Source organism: Leiobunum rupestre, chromosome 4, assembly GCF_980474605.1.
Source record: "Leiobunum rupestre chromosome 4, qqLeiRupe1.1.hap1, whole genome shotgun sequence".
In the NCBI taxonomy this organism is placed as follows: Eukaryota; Metazoa; Arthropoda; class Arachnida; order Opiliones; family Sclerosomatidae; genus Leiobunum; species Leiobunum rupestre.
The window spans coordinates 58,162,492-58,186,129 of NC_143387.1; the positions used below are offsets into that span (position 1 = coordinate 58,162,492).

General features: G+C 37.0%; 1 protein-coding gene across 3 annotated transcripts in view; it reads right to left on the reverse strand.

The window, feature by feature from the left end:
* The window catches only part of Tmc (Transmembrane channel-like), a 36,761-nt gene extending 26,943 nt beyond the window's left edge, over positions 1 to 9,818 (reverse strand). For all 3 annotated transcript variants that reach the window (XM_090173490.1, XM_090173491.1, XM_090173489.1), the window contains exons 1-2: positions 9,483 to 9,818; positions 1,252 to 1,386 (exon numbers count right to left, since the gene is read on the reverse strand). In XM_090173490.1, the coding sequence (XP_090029616.1) occupies positions 1,252 to 1,386; positions 9,483 to 9,658 (311 nt within the window). In that variant the 5' untranslated portion in view covers positions 9,659 to 9,818. The remainder of the gene's footprint in view (positions 1 to 1,251; positions 1,387 to 9,482) is intronic.
* Between the last annotated feature and the right edge of the window lie 13,820 nt (positions 9,819 to 23,638).

Sequence of the window (23,638 nt, forward strand, 5' to 3'; positions counted from 1 at the left end):
TGGCTTTTGGAATCAAGATATTTGGATCCCATTAGGGATGCATCGATTTATCGCTCCTTTTTTCTAATATCGGTATCGGTCAATATCGACTTAAACGAAGCCAATATTGGCCGTTACCGGTATAAGAAAAATATTTTCAGGTAAAACTTAAAAATTTGAAAATTCTCGATGAACTAACTATTCGATTTGTGATAGAAAATATGTATCACGTAAAATGCAAAGAAACAAATCCGGATATGCTCTTGCAAACCTTTTTTAATGAAAATTTAGAATAAAATGGTTTGACAGTCTTTTATAATGACTTTATCATATACACTACTAACTGTTATGAAAGATGGTTAATGTCGGCCGATATTATCGGCCACGAATAAGTAACATAATAACAATGAGTATGACACTTCCTATTGCTTTAATGCTAATTTTCTAACCGAACCTTTTTTCGGGGCACTGATACTCTCTTCAAGCTGTGACTTGGACTCGCGACTTACCGTTTTGGATGACTACGTTTTGATTAAAATTTAAGCCTAGTATCGGAGAGCACGTTCTGGAGTCGCGAGGGGCTTTGGCTTTGTTTAGAAGCCCGCGTGTGATAAAAAACATGAGCTCGTGACGCCGAGAAAAACTTTTTCAATTTTTATCATTTTAGCCTAATATTCCGCTTATATCTCGCAAACCAGATTTTTCGGGTTAGCGGAAGTCTCGCGTATTTTAGACCCTAGAGGGCTCTGTGCTGAGAAAGCATCTTGATTGCGCAATAACTATGAAAATCAGTTTGGTTGTAAATCTCGTTAATTGTTAGACTTATTGTTATTATGTTACTTATGGCTGTACCCATATCGGTGCTTCCCTATAGTTTCCATGGTAATATTTTCAATAGCTCAAGGATTAAATTGAGAATTTTCTATTTAGGTTTTTTACGCATACGTTTGAATTTTTTCAATGGAAATATGAGACATAGGCGTACTTACGAATCATTATGGCGCTATGTATCATTGCGGGACAGTACGTACTATAACATTATTTTGCGAATCAATATTGTCGATACCAATACGTATTTCGGAAATTATTCGAAATTACTAGATTTTTCACTGTTTTGTAAATAAATTATTTACAAAAGTTCCCAGTGTGAACTCGATCTTCCGGTAAGTAGCCGGACGTGACGTGACGCTTATGGGAAAACGCGTTGTGGGAACTGGACGAATTTTGTGGGGATTCGCGTCGAAAGGGGTAAAATCTGTCGCGTTGAGGTACCTGAGAATCCGATATTTCTTTTTCATTCTCCACGGTTGCGTCTTGAGGTTTTCTATCATTTGTTTGTGCAGTCGCAACGTCTCCAGCACCTCCTCCTCCGTCATCTCGGCTTCGTCGATTGAAATGGCCGTTTCGCTGCAAAAGATATAATAAATGGTTTATCATAAACGAGAGGCGTAGCAAGGTGGAAGCGTAGATCAATATGGTGGAAGGACACAGGGGGCGCAACCCCCCAAAACGTATGCTCGTATGTACATTTGTTTTTGGTTTTTAATTTTTTTCAATAATAATAATATTTATATTTATTACGCCTCGCTGGTAACTGCTCCGAGGAAAATCCTATTTGGAGTAATTATCCAGATAAACAAACACAACTCAGAGATAATTTAAAAATAAGATAAGAAGAATTTTAAATTTACAAAATATTTAATTAAAAAACCCCCAAGATATTATTAAAATTGGTCTACTGTCAATGATGTAATCAGGGGAGCGGGGGGTGTTACGTGGTCCAAGAAAACTTTTTACCCCCCGACCAAATCCTGGCTACGCCACTGCGCGTTACGGGAATGGTACGGAAACTGGGTAAAAAAACCTTTCTTATTCGAAAGTGATGGATATAAAATTTTCATGATCGATAATGTAACTATCCCCTCGAATTGCATTACACTCACAAGGAAGACTGACTCTACATAATCAAGTTAGACGTCGACCATCATAAACAAAATATCAGAAAATCATTAAACCGAGCGTATAGGGATTAGGCGGAGACAACGCCACTTGGCAGTAAGGCCGAAACAATTTAGGCCTAAAAGAACTGCTCTTAGCCCGACTACCTCACGCCAGTATCGTACGTTAAAAGTACATTTGCTGGACTCGAGATTCGGGGAAAGTAATGAGATCTTGTCACGTTCGATGTCAGCTGTCCATGATTGTCGCTAATCCAGCGGGGATCGCCCACAGCGCCACATCGCGGGCCTCCCCCTTAACCACCCCCAGGCCTACCTGGAGTAGTTGGACGTTCCCTTGTTTGGTGTACGCCCATTAACACGTCGGAATGGGGTTCCCCTCCTCGTTTTGACTCACCTGTAGGACCCCATTTCCGTAATTAAAGCCGAAGATGTCAACTTGTGAATGTAGGTTTTGTCGCCAGCCTCGTACAAACGACACTTTTTTTCCTTTTTTAACGACGCGGGGTTTGCGTCGCGATTTAGGATGGCGCACGCGAATTTTATCGTTCGTTTCATCTTTTCGGGGGATAGGTCCGGTGTTGCGACAATCGTCGTTCGATCTTTAAATATTTAACGGATTCGGCCGGTTTCATTTATGAACGGCCCAATATTACATTAAAAAAACCAATGTATATAGTGGGGTTCCAAAGCTATTGTCCAGGTGTTCTTGTACCTGAACGCTTTGTTATATTTTAAAGATTTGAAATACGAGAGTTATTAATTTTACTATTTCAATGTTTCGTATTTTGAGAGTAGGATTTTGACTAGCCAGCAGGCCCGCAAATCTAAAAACCTTTTTTTGAGAAAAAAAACTAGTTATTGTTTTATATATTTAATTATAACAGTAGTAATTATGGCATTAAAAGTCGCCTCAGGGCCGGCTTGGATGGGTGTGTATAAGGTGCCCGCGGTTCACAAAAAAATTGGGGGCCCCGTGAAATTAGAATTATAGTACGCACGTTAAAACAATTCAAAATGTCATTGATTTCATATGTTAATAAAAATATTTAATGCAATATGATTGTGTAGTTTCTTTAACAAAAAAATAGTAATCATTAAAAATCGTCTAAAAAGAGGGGTTCCGATATTGGCTTTCACACCAGGCCCCGCAAAACACCAAGCCGGCCCTGAGTCGCCTTATTAAAAGGAATAGTCTAATACTAGAAATGTAGACTGTTTCATGCTAAAACGTGAGCCCTGCGATTTACCCTCACTAAGTCCGCCATTCTGCCACGTCCCTACAATCAGTTTTCCCCCTTTTGAGAATGATGATCCAAGGTTCAAAGGTTTGGGTAGATTTTAACAAAGTAGTTATGAGTCCCAAGCCTCACTTATTTATAGATAAAATTTTTAAAGAAACCATTGTATACAATGAAATAACAATATTTCATTGACTGTGTTAAAATTCCATTTACAATATTGCTATATTTTGAAAACTACTTTGTTCACGTAGGTCACCTAAGCTAAATATAAAAAATATTTTTTACGAATTCTTTTCTAAAGCGAAGTATCGCGACTTACTTGGTTTATCCTCTCAGTTAGCTCATAAACCTCCAGATACGAGAATTTAGATCAAATCGACCGATCTATTTTTTCTAGTACCTCTCATTAATATGCCCGTTAATTACGGCAATAATCCCAGCAGTTAATAGCTAAAATGTCTGTAACGAAACGCCATTAGTAAAGCGATATTTTATTTCGCCGTGTTGTGTAACTCAATTTGTGAAGAAGTATCTTTTTTGTTCTTCCCTAAATAACGCCTAAAACTTAATATAAAACGGATAAAGTCCCAAAATATATCGTGAATCTGAGTCACACGTGTTCGGCAGTTGGTCCGGAGGATGACCCCCTTTTCAGGTGTACACAGAGGACGCCGGAGTGCGTGCTGTCCCGCATAGCCCGTCCGTCTCCACCCCCCCTCACCGTTTGGGCGTGGTCCCCTTTACAACATGCATTATAAATGCGCCCCCCCGCTCCGGTAGTCTCCGCAATACAAACCCTCCACCCACGCATTCTGCCCCTCTCTGCTCACCCCATTTGAATATAGACGGGATAGTATAACCATAAGCCTGTAATATACAAGCATGTAACTTTCTATTCTTCGCAACTTTTTATCGAGAGCTTTTCCCGACATAGACGCGGTTTTTGCATTCTCACACCGCATCGCGACGCCGTATTCTTTCTCGAATGACGTCACTATCTCAGTAAAATATTCCCCATAGAGACATACTTATGGAAAGATATTATTGACTTATAATATAGCCTTACCACCCTTATTTTTTTTTAAATTTTCTGATTATACATATAAATCACGTGTAGTGTATACGTCAGTGTGCAAGATTTACTTCGTGTTAGAATTTGATCATTTAGCGATTAGAGTATAGATATTTAATTGGTGGTCAGAGCGAGTGCGGTCAGCTAGGGTCTTAGTTTAAAGGGAGGAAACTTGAATCCGGCCCGCGTCCGGAAAAAGTGAACCCTGAAATGTCCACCTGTCTCCCATTATGTAGAGAGCCGCACCACTCTAACGACGTTTCTGCCTTTTTATTTGATTAAAGGGAACTGCGAAGCTAAAATAAAATACACTTCGTAAATGTGATATATCGGCAATTAGTTAACTGATCAAAATCCAGCTAAAAACCTAATGCACAGAACTTATTGAAAACTATAATACAAAAATATTTAGTTTCGTATTCTTATTTTAATTATTTTACGCGATCAATGACTATAAATATCTACTACTATCAAGAGCGTATTTAGGATACCAAGAGCGTATTTATGATACCAAGAGCGTATTTAGGATACCAAGAACGTATTTAGGATACCAAGAACGTATTTAGGATACCAAGAACGTATTTAGGATACCAAGAACGTATTTAGGATACCAAGAACGTATTAAGGATACCAAGAACGTATTAAGGATACCAAGAACGTATTTAGGATACCAAGAACGTATTTAGGATACCAAGAGCGTATTTACGATACCAAGAACGTATTTAGGATACCAAGAGCGTATTTACGATACCAAGAGCGTATTTAGGATACCAAGAGCGTATTTAGGATACCAAGAGCGTATTTAGGATACCAAGAGCGTATTTAGGATACCAAGAGCGTATTTAGGATACCAAGAGCGTATTTAGGATACCAAGAGCGTATTTAGGATACCAAGAGCGTATTTACGATACCAAGAGCGTATTTACGATACCAAGAGCGTATTTAGGATACCAAGAGCGTATTTAGGATACCAAGAGCGTATTTAGGATACCAAGAGCGTATTTAGGATACCAAGAACGTATTTAGGATACCAAGAGCGTATTTAGGATACCAAGAGCGTATTTAGGATACTAAGAGCGTATTTAGGATACCAAGAACGTATTTAGGATACCAAGAACGTATTTAGGATACCAAGAACGTAAGAGTCGGCCCAAGTTTAATGCCGTACGGAATATCGCAATTCACATTTAAACAGTAAACTCCATCTATCGTTCAATATATTTTTAATAATGTATTAGTTGAAAATCTACCAACTATTATAAATAGTTAAATAGCTAAATTCGGCTTCCATTACAGTTGAACGACCTAAATTAATAGTTAAATTTAATGTTTAACTAATTATGGACGACGCTATAAAATTTTGAAAACTGAGTTACCGATTGTGAGAATATCTTTAATTTAAGTCACGCTAGTGGCTCTGGAATTGAAACTACTACTTGTCACTATCATATGTAACATAATTACATAAAGATGACCCTTCTTATGGTCCGCGCGTAATTGTTTAAATGTCTGTTTTCTAATGAAATGTAAATTATAACGTGGCTAAGGTCTGGCGGCAGTTGTTGCTGGTCTCACGGGTAAAGATGTCCGACAAATTTCCGATTGAAGCCTTTTTTACAGAGCCACCAAGGCGTATTAAAAAATGATACTCTTTCAAAAGTGACCAATAAGGCTTACTTTGGCAAACTAATGATGAATTATTGAACCGGAACTTAAAATATAGCCTACTATTATAAACGCTTCGTATCTGAAGTCTGAAGGTAGGTTTTTCGCTCTATGACAGACTGTCATTAACCAAAATCCTTCAGTGTCATATGCCCTTTTTTTACTTACGATCGAGGCTGCAGTTGTAGATGTACTTAAAGGGTCACAGAATCGTTTGAATGTTGAAGGTGTAGCTAATCATGTGTTTTGAAAAATGGTGAGGTATTCTTGAGCTATACCTAAAGTTCGACCCGAACGATTCCGCGTATAGGAGGGTTTTCCGAGAGCTCTTATCAAAATGTCTACTAACGAACCTCTCTAGTGAAAAAAAGAAGTTTGGGTCCAGGACTGCGGTGACAGTTGGTGACTTTGGCGTTGAAAGTGACAGCGTGACTTATTCGCGGGGCACGTCAACTTTCAAATTGATTGGTATTGTCTTTTCTCTTTGTCTCTTTGGCGTTTTGCCGATTGCGCCACGCAGGATCCCACCCAGCGCCAGAGGCGAGAGCACTTCACTTATTAATTTTGTCCCGCACGAGGATATGTTGTAGATTGCTTAGAAATACTTGATTGAATCGCGTGAAACCACCAAGCTTTGAGGAATCTTACCGCAAATAAAAGGAGAGGCGACACAATTCGACTGGTGGGCTGAACCGAATTAACGAATCTGGCATACAAGTATAGCGACAAATTGAAATTATTATTTCTCGAAATTTAGAAATCCACGAGATATTAAATTTTGGATAGCATGTGAACTATTAAAAATTTCTGGAAATCGGAAAATATTAAGAAACATATCGGAAAATATTAAGAAACATATCGGAAAATATTAAGAAACATATCGGAAAATATTAAGAAACATATCGGAAAATATTAAGAAACATATCGAAAAATATTAAGAAACATATCGGAAAATATTAAGAAACATATCGGAAAATATTAAGAAACATATCGAAAAATATTAAGAAACATATCGGAAAATATTAAGAAACATATCGGAAAATATTAAGAAACATATCGGAAAATATTAAGAAACATATCGGAAAATATTAAGAAACATATCGGAAAATATTAAGAAACATATCGGAAAATATTAAGAAACATATCGGAAAATATTAAGAAACATATCGGAAAATATTAAGAAACATATCGGAGATGTAGAAAATATCATCGGAGATGTAGAAAATATCGGAGATGTAGAAAATATCGGAGATGTAGAAAATATCGGAGATGTAGAAAATATCGGAGATGTAGAAAATATCGGAGATGTAGAAAATATCGGAGATGTAGAAAATATCGGAGATGTAGAAAATATCGGAGATGGAGAAAATATCGGAGATGTAGAAAATATCCGAAATATTTGGGAAATATCCGAAATATTTGGGAAATAGCCGAAATATTTGGGAAATAGCCGAAATATTTGGGAAATAGCCGAAATATTTGGGAAATAGCCGAAATATTTGGGAAATAGCCGAAATATTTGGGAAATAGCCGAAATATTTGGGAAATAGCCGAAATATTTGGGAAATAGCCGAAATATTTGGGAAATAGCCGAAATATTTGGGAAATAGCCGAAATATTTGGGAAATAGCCGAAATATTTGGGAAATAGCCGAAATATTTGGGAAATAGCCGAAATATTTGGGAAATAGTCGAAATATTTGGGAAATAGCCGAAATATTTGGGAAATAGCCGAAATATTTGGGAAATAGCCGAAATATTTGGGAAATAGCCGAAATATTTGGGAAATAGCCGAAATATTTGGGAAATAGCCGAAATATTTGGGAAATAGCCGAAATATTTGGGAAATAGCCGAAATATTTGGGAAATAGCCGAAATATTTGGGAAATAGCCGAAATATTTGGGAAATAGTCGAAATATTTGGGAAATAGCCGAAATATTTGGGAAATAGCCGAAATATTTGGGAAATAGTCGAAATATTTGGGAAATAGCCGAAATATTTGGGAAATAGCCGAAATATTTGGGAAATAGCCGAAATATTTGGGAAATAGCCGAAATATTTGGGAAATAGCCGAAATATTTGGGAAATAGCCGAAATATTTGGGAAATAGCCGAAATATTTGGGAAATAGCCGAAATATTTGGGAAATAGCCGAAATATTTGGGAAATAGCCGAAATATTTGGGAAATAGCCGAAATATTTGGGAAATAGCCGAAATATTTGGGAAATAGCCGAAATATTTGGGAAATAGTCGAAATATTTGGGAAATAGCCGAAATATTTGGGAAATAGCCGAAATATTTGGGAAATAGCCGAAATATTTGGGAAATAGCCGAAATATTTGGGAAATAGCCGAAATATTTGGGAAATAGCCGAAATATTTGGGAAATAGCCGAAATATTTGGGAAATAGCCGAAATATTTGGGAAATAGCCGAAATATTTGGGAAATAGCCGAAATATTTGGGAAATAGCCGAAATATTTGGGAAATAGCCGAAATATTTGGGAAATAGCCGAAATATTTGGGAAATAGCCGAAATATTTGGGAAATAGCCGAAATATTTGGGAAATAGCCGAAATATTTGGGAAATAGCCGAAATATTTGGGAAATAGTCGAAATATTTGGGAAATAGCCGAAATATTTGGGAAATAGCCGAAATATTTGGGAAATAGCCGAAATATTTGGGAAATAGCCGAAATATTTGGGAAATAGCCGAAATATTTGGGAAATAGCCGAAATATTTGGGAAATAGCCGAAATATTTGGGAAATAGCCGAAATATTTGGGAAATAGCCGAAATATTTGGGAAATAGTCGAAATATTTGGGAAATAGCCGAAATATTTGGGAAATAGCCGAAATATTTGGGAAATAGTCGAAATATTTGGGAAATACCCGAAATTATAGAAATATATTAAGAAACCCCAGGAAATCCAAGAAACAGAAAATAAATATGGTGTAATTTTTGGCATTGTTCATCGTTAGACGGACGCGGCGTACGCTTCCGCGGTTTTGGCGGGAAATTCGTTAACTTTTGAAAGTGGTTCGAGATTCTGCATAGAGTAACCCACTAACATAGAGTGGAAGGCCCTATGGAAGCGCGTGAAACATTAATTCCTAACGGGCTGACTTGTTTTAGAGGCGTGAATAAATATAGTCCGAGGAGCGATGGTGTGGTATTTATATTTTTTAGGGTATAAACTTAATTTTTTATCCCGATATTGTACATTACCTTTAGACCAACTTGTTTATTTCACACCTCGAAAACAAGACGTTGCGTAAGAAAAGTGTTAACAAGTTTCGCTGATAGCCTTCCACTCTACGCGAGTGGTTTACTCTATGGGTACGCGTTTCATTTGGATGGATCTTTTCTCGTTAGATGGATATAAAATACTTCTGGTACCACGTAAATTATATTTTCCTAGTAATTTAAAAGGGTGGCATAATCATTTAAAAAATCCGCCCCGAATTTTAGAAAACTCCCGGCCTTCCGCCCCTCGTGACATAGCGGATCCTTATTCGAGCGATTCCTCGTCCCTTTAAGCGCGTAATCGCAAAAGCAAACTTACTCCCCGGAGGACGTCGTGAAAGAAGAGAGTCTTCTTCTTTTGGCCATGTCGTCGGTGAGGTAGGGGGACGAGCCTCGCCGGGGCGACGGGATTCTGCTCCGCCGGCGACCCTGTCCCGCCGCTTTACTCCGCAAAAACGCTTCCAAACTTTCGTTTTCTTCCTCATGATCGGACATCTTCCCTGTCACTTCTCCTTTTTTTTCCGTTCGCGAATTCAATAATATGTATAAAAAAATCTATTCAAAGTGATAAAGCGAATAGAAATGTGGCGCGTTTATTCCGGGCGCGTTCATCTTCCGAATCATTTGATCCCTCCCGCTCTGACGGCGCGCTGCCTTTATCCCCGCTGCGCCAAGTTGCACTCTACTCTTCCGCGCGACTGATAGAGAAAATGGAAAAATCACTTCTAATAATTTCTCACGAAGCAGCGTTGCCAGATCGAAAATCTGAAATTATCGTATCTAGGCCAAAAAATTATCGATTTTCCTGGAAAATTATCGTACATTTCTTTTTTGCGATAAATTTTAATTCATACATAAATGCGTTGAATTTAGATGATTTTTTAAAGCACTACGGGAGTTTTATTTCAGGAAAATAAACAAAATGTCTATTATCATTATTAACTGAACTTAATATGTTTAAAAATGTTTTAAAAAAAGCGGTAATAGCTAGGAGTAATAAACTCACACTCTGGACTACGCGTACAGAAAATGTATATGATTCATTTTTAAATAGAAAAGTTATATAAATTAATAATAAAATATAAATCGTTCGTAGGTTTTTAAAAAAATCTAAAGATTATCGTACATTATAGTACGTTGAGGCAGAATTATCGAAATAATGGTACGATATCATACGCCATGAAAATTATAGTATGCCCTAAAAATTTTGATTAAATTATCGCACTGTGCGATAATTATCGTACGTCTGGCAACGCTGTCACGAAGCCACGAAGAAGTCGGAGGGCGTTCCCCGCTTGTGCCGCCGCCGACGGCTGTTTCGCGCATGCTCCGATCGTCACAACTGACTTTTTTTCTCTCGAGGTTTTAATATACCGGCCCGTTAGACTTTTAAGGGGGGGGGGGGGGGGGTAAGATCTCGTCGAATATTTGGGGGGTATTATTTCGTGAAAAGTAGTTATTCGTCAACGGTCATCTTTATCTCGGCATTTTCAAAGGATTAGGTTTGGCGAGAACGTATTTAGGTTCCTGAGAACGGTACCATTGACTCCTGCTGACACGTTTCAGTATGCCAACGCCTGAAATCTGCAGTTAGCAACATCTGCATAGTTTCTTTATTTAATAATCTCGTTTCGAATTAAACGTTAAACTATAAAATGTGTATAATATATACCGGCAAGAGCAAATAGGGCAGCTCTTAGAAACAAAATGACCTTTCCCTTCGCTTGCTGCCTTGTTTGAGGGGCTCAATCTTTTCAAACTTCCCCCCGCGAGCGAGAACCAATAAAGACGCGCGTAAGTCACGGGACCCCAACGTCATTCTTCTCGGGAATATAGTGCTGACCGAGGTAGTCTGGGATACGTTTCTCTCTCGTTTTCTACGAAAAACGCGCTAAAATGTCCGAAATTTAACCCTTGGTTTCATGGCTTTTAATATTTACGTATGTAATAAATAATGCGCAAAGTGTTACAAAGTTTTTTTTAACGCACCACTGTTTTGTAATTTTTCTATTACGCTCCTGTAACTTCCACTTTCGTCTAACTCAAAATTATATATCAAAATGACTCAGTAGCGGCGCTAAGGTTTTTTCACAGGTGGGCTAAGACTTTTGTGGCCCTTACAACTTTAGTGACCCCTTATAGTTTTGGGGCTTGCCCTCCCAAATGTCTTTTATAACGTATACATCTTTAAAAATTTAACTCGAAGTATAAATTGCACTCTTCTCTTTTTTTACTAAACTCGTCAAGAACCAACCAAGGATTCTTTATTGTCTCTCAACCTATTAGCATATGTAACATAATTACTCGTAAGTATGCCACTGTACCTTTATTCCATTCAAAGATCTTCACTAACGGTTTGTTTCACCATGAACCAGTAAAAAGGTGGACTACATTAGATTTTAACCTTTTTATTCATCCTAGTAATTTTGGGAGTCACACTATTGGCTACTAACATATTTATTTAAGCCAATGGAAAACCTCTAAATTGAAAAGGAATTTTTTGCGTCGGAATTTTAGTCAGCCCAATGTAGCTTTATTGAAATTTATAAACTCGCTCGGTTTGTGCGGATGAAGTTAAATTATGAGTAATTTAGAAAATAAAAGGTTGGGGAAAATGACCAATAAGTGATCGCTTTCCGAAAATGGAACAAGTCGTCGAAGCGGGATATTCCACCAGCGTTATTAAAACCCATATCAAGCCTAGAAGAGTTAGGCGTAGGATCAAAAGAATCTGCAGTCTCTAACCTTATAGATGCGCGAGAAAAGCTCAAAAAGAATTTCAACTATTTTTTCCAATAAACCTGCTTCTTTTATTTGACAATGCAAATTTATTTTAGAACGTGAGTCTCCGAGAACTTGGTTAATTTGCAAATTAATTACATTAATAGAACTTGACACTATATTGTAGTTCATTTTAGCTCCTAAGCCTTGGTTGTTCAAACCGGTTTTTTTACTAAAATAATGGCCGTCGGTTTATCAGACGTAGAGCTAATTATACGACGACATAATCGGCATTTGATTAAATTGAAAACACGGATCTCAAACAGCAAACAAGAGAGAGAGCACTCATTACGAAGGCGCAAAGGTTTCGTTGGGGTGTGTGCACCTCAGCGAGGGAGTCCTATAACCCATATGCAATAGGCAGGGCCGTCTTTAACCTATTGGAGGCCCTGGGCACATTAGGATAATGGAGCCCCTATGACCTTGACAGAGCACTATTTTGTTAGAATAGATTTTTTCGAAATAAATATGTTTTTCGGTAATAAATATCGGTTATCGTTTGATGATGTGGCTGGAACTAGGGGGCCCCTATCGATCGCGGGGCCCTGGGCACGTGCCCAGAGTGCCCAGTGGGAAAGAGGGGCCTGGCAATAGGTCGTATCATTTGGAAAACTGTGGCTGTCCCAGCCTTGACTTTTGCGAACGAGGTAATCTGTTATTCACCCAAAACTCTAGAGGTATTGGATAGAGCTCAGCGGGATGTTGGTAAAACACTCCTAAATGCGGGTCCAATGGCAGCAGATGCTGCGATCCAAGGCGAAATGGGGTGGAGCCTGTTTCGTGATAGGGAAGCTAAGAGTAAATTGAAGTATTTGGGAAGACTTAAATTTATCCCTGAGAGAAGGCTAGTAAAGAAAATGTTCCTCTATATACGAAAAAACGGGATTCGCACGGAGTGGACAAAAGCTGTGGAGCGTCTGGATCGTTCGCATGGGGCTGGTACAAACAGAGGAACGGCTGAAACGTATATACAGTGGATCAACATAGTGGAGAACGAGGTAAAAAGGGGGTCTGAATGTGCTTGGAAGGCTAGAGTACTGAGCAAAGACAGCCTACGACAATACTCGGCTAAGGAAAAACCAGCTCCGGAGATGTTTTATGACGGAACAAAGAGCAGCAGTTTGCTGTTCCAGGCCCGATCTGGGCCACTGTTGACAGCGGGGCGTCAGAGTCAGCTGACAGACTGCTCACCTGAATGTCCTTTGTGCGGGTGGTATTATGAAGATATTGAACATGTTTTGGCGGAGTGTCCTGCTGTGGGTACGAGTACCACGAGTAATGACTGGAGGGCTGAATGGTTTGGCCCGTCTCTCAAAGATATGGTTGGCTTTGGGCGCTCTGATTGGAACCCTGTAGGAGTTAAATGTATCTTGTTGGAATGGCACAATGCCAGGGAGCAATGGCGCCGCGATAAGTTGCACTGACCCTTTTTACGTTTCTTGTTTTTGTCAGAGGATGCTAGGGATGATAGGAATTAAGTTATAAAAGACATTGGTCAACTTGAAGTAAGGGTGGCTGAGATGTGTAAAGGAAAAGAAGTTGAGCCGCCTAATAAGGCTAATAAGACTAATAAGACTTTTAATACGACTTATATTTGTATTTTATTTTTTATTGTTTTGCGTTTGTAGAGTGTTTATTGTATGAGGACGTTATAGTTTTAAATGTTGTTATAATTTTCGTAACTTTAAAACGCTAAAATTGTAGGCTGTGCTCCGGCCCTGTGTCGGAGCCGCCCTGTTATAAAAGGGTGTATAACTACGGCTACCAATAAACCTGTAATTCGATGACGTCAAATATGACATCAAATATGACGTCAAATATTACGTAGGGTACGGATGACGCAATATCTGTGAAACAAACCGTTAGTGAAGAAATAGAGCTAGTGGCATACTTATGAGCAATTATGTTACATATGCTATTAGATAAATCTCTATTTATAGAGAGCAAGGCAAAATTTGTTAATCGATTTTCAGACATAGTTGTTCTTAAAATGATTCGAGTCTATTAAGTGTACTAAAACTACGCCCCGAAATATTGTATATCTACTAATAGTTAATTAGCCTTGAAAAAGGCTGTTGAAATAATTTAAAAAATAAAATATTATTAACTAGTCATTTAGCTAAGTGTTTATACATTAAACAAGCGCATTAAGGCTTCTTTAAACCTCGAGGTAGAAGTCCGCCCTTGCTAAAATAATATAACAAAAAAGACTAAACAACAACTAAGTTGTTGTTCCAGGCGGTACATTTGTACTTTTTTAATACCTTTTTGATTTTGAAGTACATAAATACATTTTGAAATTTTTAATACGTATTTAGTACATTTTGTAAATTAATGATACAAAAGTAAAATTTTAGATACGTAGTTAGTACATTGTGAAAATATGTGAAACAAAAATATATTTTAATACCATTGACATATATTTAGTACATTTCTTAATTTGGGGGATTGTTTAAAATTGCACCATCACAAAGTTTCTGCTTATCTCCGAATTCCCATTGTAAACCCCCCCCCCCCTCGCCCCACCTGTATAGATGGCGACATTCCGCTCATAGCTCCGAGTCCGACTTACTGGAATACTGGTTTTCAAAGGCAGCTGCGTTTTAAAGGCAGTTAAAATTTCGGACTTTTGACACGTCAGTAGCAATAGGGTGGGGGGGTTCAACCCCTTTTGCAGACAAAAATGCCGGAAATGAAGTGTCTTTTTAGTAATAACGTTTTCAAATTTCCCGCGCTTTTTGGTAATAAAACTTATAGATGGCGCGCGCCACTCATCTTATAAACGAAAAGTACATTTTATCCTCCAAAAGTACATTTTGACCTAGGTGGAAAGTACATTCCTAAATCGCGCCGGAACAACACTGAACAACTTATAACTCGAGAAAGACTTGCAAAAGAAAACTACCTCGTTCTGCAGCTCAAAACGAAATGGAAACTGTTAAATAAATAAGCAGCTTAGCGGGAACCAAAATAACTTCGCAAAAAAGGGTGAAATCGAAAAGACCCAAAATTTTCCAGGAAGCGAGAAGAGCAAGGTAGTTTTATTGTTGCGGCTCTCATCGCGTTTACTGGACCCCCTACTGACCTTGTATCCGTCCTGGAGGGGACACGTACATGCCCGGGGTATTTCCATAAATTTCCTTTCTTTTCATTCCATTGTCCATTTAACTTTATCTCAATTTCTGCTCCCTTTTTCTATCTGTTTATGGTCTTCTATCATAAATTGAAATATGTGGCCTCTTAATCATAAATATGTGGCCCTTTTAATAAAAATATGTGGCCCTTTTAATAAAAATATGTGGCCCTTTTAATAAAAATATGTGGCCCCTCTCAGAAATGCTGGGGGGCTTAAGCCCACTTCAGCCCACCCTTAGCGCCGCTACTGAAATGACTGGGTTTAATATGATTCTTCGCGTTGCCATTTTGACTTGACATAAACCGTAAAACTACAGGCAGGCAGACTACTACAAAGCTTAGCAGACACGTGACGAAATAACCCCTTTGATCTAAATTTCGTAATTGAAAATTTAAATTTACTTTTAACCCGCCTTTTGTTTATAAATACAAGTTGGCAAGCCAAAATATACCTCTCCTCGGAAGAATGGTCCCTAGTGGTATTAATTTCTCGACACGACCCCCAAAGATATCTCCGCAATTCAGAGTTATTTACGAAAAACGTATTCTCGGTTCAAACCCTGCCCGGTATAAAATTTTAATTTTAATTTAAATAATTGAGACGAAACAATCGAGTTTAATTTATTCAGAATATTATAAATTAAGTAGTTACAACAGCGAGTTAGACTTACTAAAACAATGCACAATTGAATTTAACCCTTTTTACAGTACACTCTGTTCAAAAAGTCTTTGCCCGTGGGAGATTTCGAACATTTTCGAACGTCATTTCTTGTATAGTTGCATCAAGTCGAAGCGGACATCGGTAATAGATTAATAAAATGTTTCGCTACAAATTGGCCAAAATCATTTTCTGGATAGACTTATAATTTGGCCTATTTTGGCCTAAAAGAGGGGGTGTCAACTTTTTTATTTTTGATCTCAGGTCATTTTAAACCCCATTTTCGTGTTCTCTGGGGTTGATTTATATTTAGAAAGTGTTAGAATTATTCAAATCGACGCATTGGTTCAAAAGATATTCACCAAAAAAGTTTTCACAGAAATTGAGAAATATCTAAACATCTCACCAAGCCATTTAAAATAATAAATGTTAACGGGTTTTGTCTCCATCTATAGTTCCTTGAAGTAATCGTTTTTGTTTAATTCTAAATATGTAACAAATTGAAGGTTAACATAAATATTATCTGGCGTCGCCCCTGTTCGTTTTTCAAATGAGCACATGAAAAAATAAAAAAGTTGACACTCCCTCTTTTAGGCCAAAATAGGCCAAACTATAAGTCTATCCAGAAAATGATTTTGGCCAATTTGTAGCTAAACATTTTATTAATCTATTACCGATGTCCACTTCGACTTGATGCAACTTTACAAGAAATTACGGGCGAAAATGTTCGAAATCTCCCACGGGCAAAGACTTTTTGAACAGAGTGTACATGTTTATCAGTTGAATATAATACTAAGCAAATTTTAATGAAAGAAATATCTAGAGATGGTATTTGTATTTTTCTCGCTTACGAAATACTTGCCGCATCTTTAACGCTCATTTTATTTCAACGCTCGTAGACTTCCAGTTGACGTTGTGGCACATACCGCATGAAAAAGACCAATGCCGTCCAATTTCCAATATCATATAATGACTCGCACACCCAGGAAATCATTGACTGCGTTAGAAATCGTAGATATCCAAATATCCACACCAAATATATTTACAAGAAGCAAAAACCTTACCATCAACAAAGCACAGAGAGCCACTTGACTAACCGCCAGCTCTTAAAGCAATTAACGTTAAATTATCTCCTTTGAATTAACACAACTATATATAGGTCGTTAAAAATACCCGTAAATAAATAACAAAAAAACTAACAAAGTGGACCACCCACAGGGTCTACCCTTTAACCCTCTTATCTCGGCTGACTGCGCTAAAACAAGATTTAACCTTTAAAAAAACCAGATTAGGCCTTCATAAATTCATTAATAAAAAAGACTTTATTACCTATTATGCTTACGATGCGTGTCTTAATTTCAGTGAACCTAGGCAGCTATCGGTGGTTCTGTGGTAGAGCGCTCGACTGCCAAGCCGAATGGTCTGGGTTCGAAACCTGGGTGGCGCATTTGTTTTTAATCAATAGAGAAACGCTAAATTAGAATTTCTTCGATGCAATAATTTCAATTTCAATTCTATTTCAATTAAACCAAAATTTCGTACTCTATTAAATACGCTTCCGATAAAGCTGAAGGTCTAATTTTCAACAAGGCGTAACAAGTGTCGGTGGTTTTGTGGTAGAACGTCCGCCTGTCAAGCAGGAGGTCTCGGGTTCAAATCCCGCCCGATGCGATCGCAAATTGATACTAAGACGAATACCGTGTACAACTGGTGGAAACCCTGCCATTGGACGTTGAGAGGTAGCATTACACTCAGCACTCGGTCCGTACCAAAGTCATTAAGAAGATGTTGGAGAGAAAACGCCCATATAAACACAACAGACTCAACATGCACAACCATCAGAACACAAACGCAACAAATTCAACACTCACAACCTACGCATAAACATTACACGACGGTGAGCGAAAAAACACCATCCAAACCAAACCGCAAATGAATCCGTTAACGCTCACCGTCACACGGTGGTTTTGCCAACCCTTCGAGAAACTGCGAACGCAGAGATCTCGAGAAACTGCGTACGCAGTGATTACATTTTGCACCGAAAATGCGAACGCGTTCGCAGGCCTGACAGACAGACCCACAGACCCACAGACAGACACGGTGGTTGTAACTAGATCTCGTAGAATCTTGACATTTTCAGGAATAATACATCCCATAATCGTCTCTATAATTTGTGAATTTCAGAAAAACCAAACATTTTTTACAGTTTTGAAAATATTTATTTTTCAACGGTAGGTGCTAGATAAAAAGTTTCAATGAGAAAGTTGTAGATCATACTCTGAAACCCAAAAATAACCTTGGTCCTGTCCATAGAGTAACCCACTAACATAGAGTGGAAGGCCCTATATGGAAGCGCATGAAACATTAATCCTAACGGGCCTACTTGTTTTAGAGGGGTGAATAAATATAGTCAAAGGAGCGATGGTGTGGTTTTTACATTTTTAGAGTATAAACCATAGACATAATAAAGAAATAGGCCCAAGATTGTACGGTTGGTCAATACGGAGGCGACGACTAGCGGACAACCGGTAGTTGTTCCGTATTAATGTGGTACTACTTTTAAGCGACGCCTGTCGATTAGGTGAGAAAATATAAAATAATCACGTGTTCGTGTTTGTAATCTTTTAGGTACTCTGATCATGGACGAATTACTGAAGGACACTTCTCGGGCCGCTTTTCAGCTCACGCTTACGTTCCGTAGCAGGTGGAGATAGAGTTAGTTCGCGATTTTCTCACAGGGGTGCGCTGGCTTCGAATTCAGGGGCAAATATAACAACACGTGACCAACCAAACTCCATATGTTTTTTAAAGAAACCAGCATGCGAGTTTTTAACGGTCTATTGACGATTTAAAAAGCGGTGAGTATTCAAAAACTCATTTTAACTTTATTAAAAATTAATAAAAACGTAAGTAAATTGTTTTAAACTTTTTAGATAAAATGGACGCTGCTGTATTAAGTAATATAATTAACGTGGGTACATCACCAACCAAAACACAGTAAGTATTAGGTTAATTAATTTTAAATAAACACCCTATGTATTTCTTAATAATAATTAGTTTTAAATAAAAAAAAATTAATTCTTAATTTCAAATACCCTAGAGTAAAAGAAATTCCAAAGAAAAAAGTTCCTAAGACAATGTCAAAAACCGATTTGGAGGAGGGGTTATACAACCACCGTGTCTGTCTGTCTGTCTGTGGGTGGGTGGGTCTGTCTGTCTGTCTGTCTGTCAGGCCTGCGAACGCGTTCGCATTTTCGGAGCAAAGGGTAATCACTGCGTACCCAGTTTCTTAGAATCAGGGAAAAGCTTTTTCCAAAAGCACCCTCTTTATCATTGGGTGTAGTATAATTTTTTAATCGGCCGGGATTCAAACCCGAGCCATCTTGCACGACAGGTGAGCGTTCTACCGCAGAACCACGGATACAGTTACGCATCATTGAAAATTAAAAACTCTTCCGAGGAGAGGTATATTTTGGCTTGCACACTTGTTTCTATTTTACTTTCAAGTGGATGAAATTTAGTAAAATTGTATAAAAGAGACCCGATACTTCATGACTGATTAAAAAGGTTTATTTGTAATTAAATTTAAAATTACAACCAAATATCAACCACAATTTTTTACAACTCTTATCCGGTGACAAATTATTTTTTCCGTTTTTTTGGCACTTTAAAATCTCCCCAGGGTTTTATGTCTAACGGACCGTTATCTTGGTTTAGTTTTTTTAATTTTTTAATCAACACAGATTCTTTAAAATTTCTTTTATGCCAATTTGATTCCTTTTTTAATATTTACGCACTATCCCATTCAATTGTATGATCATTGTTTTTGCTTAAATGAGTAGCTAGCCCATTTAAAAGGTTTTGTTTCTTTATATCGTCTTTGTGTTCAGCCTCACGTTTTTTAAACCTACGTTATATCAATTTTCGGTTGGTTTTTTAACATAATAGAGCCTAGATTTCCAAAATTATTATTGATTAGTCCAATATCAAATTTTTTCAACTGGCGATTTGTGTTTTCGCTTATGCCTTTAATGTAAGGCAACACCAATAGGTTTATTTTTTCTTTTTCTATTAATTTATTATGAGGGTCGTTTTTTACAATATTTGAATTAAAAATTTCATTTACTACTTTTATTGGATAGTCACATTCTGCTAATTGTTTACCTATAGTTTTCTTATCTATTATTGGGTTGTCACTAATTTGCTCTATTTTAAATTTTAATGCTTTTATTAAACTAATTTTTATACTATTTGGGTGCGCTGAATTAAAATTAAGAAATCTTTTCGCATGAGTCGGTTTTTGATAATATGATGTGCTAATCGATTTTTCTTTTCTGGTTAACAATAAGTCTAGAAATGGTAGACAACCATTTTTTCCTTTTCATGTGTAAATTTTACATTTTTATCGATTTAATTAATCGATTCTAAGATAGTATCGCTAGTTAATAGTTTTTCTTTTATAATTAGAATGTCGTCCATGTAACGGTTATAAAGTTTTAAATTTGGCCAAATTTTATCATTTTCTAGAAATTCATTTTCTATGGTTTCTAAGTAAATATTAGCAATTGCCCCTGAGATACAACAACCCATGGCAAGACCTTTTAGTTGTTTATAAAAATTTCCATTAAAAATAAAATATGTATTACTTAAGCATAAATCTGCTAAATTAATGATAGTATCAATACTTAGACTAGTTCTATCTTTTAAATTTCTGTCATCTTCGAGTCTTTTTCGTAACACTTCTAGAGCTTTATTTAGTGGAATGCTAGGATACATATTAACAACATCCATGCTAGCTAATTCATCTCCTTTATCAAGTTTAATATTTTTGATGTTATTATAAACTTCGATAGAATTTTTAACCGCTCTATTATTAAGTCCAATTAACGGTTTTATAATTTTATACAACACTTTTTCTGTTTGACTAGTAACACTGTTCATTGACGATACTATCATTCTTAAACGTTTTTCTTCTTTATGTAACTTAATCAAACCGTATATGTGTTGCATTTTTATCGCACTACTGTAAAAATTAAAACGTTTTTTATTTTCTATTTCTTTTTTCATTACCGCTTTATTTACGAGAGTCACCATTTAAGCAAAAACAATGATCATACAATTGAATGGGATAGTGCGTAAATATTAAAAAAGGAATCAAATTGGCATAAAAGAAATTTTAAAGAATCTGTGTTGATTAAAAAAGTAGGAAAACTAAACCAAGATAACGGTCCGTTAGACATAAAACCCTGGGGAGATTTTAAAGTGACAAAAAAAACGGAAAAAATAATTTGTCACCGGATAAGAGTTGCAAAAAAATTGTGGTTGATATTTGGTTGTAATTTTAAATTTAATTTTATTTTCATTATTAAGACTTCGGCTTGAAAAGGAGCCACGGCTCGAAAGCTCGCCGTGATTGTAAATATTATAAATAAACCTTTTTAATCAGTCATGAAGTATCGTGTCTCTTTTATACAATTTTACTAAATACTAATTTCGCCATGACTTTTAAATCCTTCATAATCAAAGATGGATGTAATTTCTTTACATGAAATTAAAAAATTTTTTTTTTACTATTTTTACTTGTTTTAATTCTATGGAAACAAAACCGGAGTTGGAATGTCTACTAGCGTGACCCACCTTTTGCCATTTATAATTTGTATATCCCGTTCTAAAAAGTGATCATTACAAATTAAATCATGATTTGAAGGTGTCCAGTTGTCGCGATTTAAAGCAATTATCCATTGAGAAAGTATTGTAGATTTAGATAAGGGAAACCTATAGTTATATAAAGATTTTAAATTAGAATGAATATTTATCTAAATAATATTATAATTTATTCCTACTTATGGAATGAAACCTTTTCCGGTATTGTTTTACTTGTTGAAAAGCTATTGCAATGTGTAAAAGCACAAATATTAACCATTTTTACCAAATAAAAACAGATTTTCAGTAGAAAACCCTTTTACTACTACTTTTTTAATAAACAAACCACCAAAACTTGGGTATTTAATTATAAAACGTGTTATCTAACATAAACGTACTACCCGTGTTTCAAATTCACCGCTGAAGTTTTTGCGTCTGATTTTAAAACCCGATAAATATTCTTAAGCGTTAGGTTCTTAATCCTCCTTGGTTCTACGTGGCCTAGGCCACGCGCTCACTGCTCTTCGTAACGTCTACGTACTACATTCCACAAGCCTATGGTTCGTAAAGGAGACAATGCCTTGTGGAAGGCAGGACGGATACGAAACGGAGAGCCAGTGGGCGCCTAGCCTAAAGCGCCACCAAACTTAAGTGGCGCTTTACACGTAGTACCCCAGGAATACGGAACAACTGCCGGTTGTCTGCTAGTTATCGCTCCCGTATTTTTTTGTCAAATCAAACTCCGCGTAAGGTGTCTATTTCTTTATTATGTCTATGGTATAAACTTACTTTTTATCCAGATATTGCGCATTAACTTTAGGCCACCTTGTTTATTTCACGCCTCGAAAACAAGACTCTATGTGAGTGGTTTACTCTATGGTCCTGTCATAACAAATTTTTCACTAATTTTTCACTAATTTATGAGGTCATGGGAAAATCCAGTTGGTATTACCCAAAAATAACTTTTTTCAAAACCATTGTAAACATACTGAAAGTATGTGTTTCAGTAGAACATATTTATTTTTGTGAAACCAAATGATCAATATGTTGAATAACAAAATCGGACTGGACCATTTTCTCCAATCCAACGATGAGGGAACTCTGAGTTCAGATACTCCGCAACGTCTTGATGTTGATGAGCTGGCGCACCATCCTGCTTGTGCCAAACACGTCTCAAATCTTACATCCCGTTCGCTAAATCATAAGTAACAATATCCAAAAGTATGACGCTTAATGAAGTGGTGTCACGTAAAACATAAGTTAAAATATACATAAGTACGCCACTAAATGAAGCTGTGAGCCGGGTTTTTATGTAGAATCACAAGTAACGATTTCTATAAGTATGACACTAAATGAAGCTGTGTACTTTACGATCAATAGTTTCAATATGCATACATATGACACTAAATGAAGCTGTGTACCTTACGATCAATAGTTTCAATATGCATACATATGACACTAGATGAAGCTGTGTACCTTACGATCAATAGTTTCAATATGCATACATATGACACTAAATGAAGCTGTGTACCTTACGATCAATAGTTTCAATATGCATACATATATGACACTAAATGAAGCTGTGTACCTTACGATCAATAGTTTCAATATGCATACATATAACACTAAATGAAGCTCTGTAACGTTCAATCATAAGTAAAAATATATGACAGTATTTAATGAAGCTGTGTGTGGGGTTTTTCACGTACAATCATAAGTAACAACATCCATAAGTACGACACTAATGAAGCTGTAAGCCTTGTGTTTACGTTACAATCATAACTAACAATATCCATAAGTACGATACTAACGACGTAAGTGAAGCTGTGTAACGTACAATCATGTCTTCATCCAAACCCTATCTCGAGAACCGTAAGTGTTAGAAAGTTGGTTCCAATTAGAAAAGTGTTCCCCGTCACGTTTTAGGTCTAAATAGCGTGGACCCGAATCACAAAGATCGTAAATGGGAAAATTGCAAGAAAGCGCTAATAACTCCAAAACAAGTCGTGCTACATTAGACAATCTCATCATGGTGGGAGATTTTAATATTCGGAAAACTGTATGACCTTGAATCATGTCTTCAAGGTCATACTAATATTATCTCGAGAACCATTAGGTTTAGAGCAAAATTTGTCTCCTTGTGTCTTTCCCTTTCCATCTTCTTGTTGACCTCCAAGGATCTCGAGACCTACATCACAGGTCTCGGTATCACGCCCTATGGACTGCGGCTCTTAGCTCTTCGCAAGCAAGGCTTCATA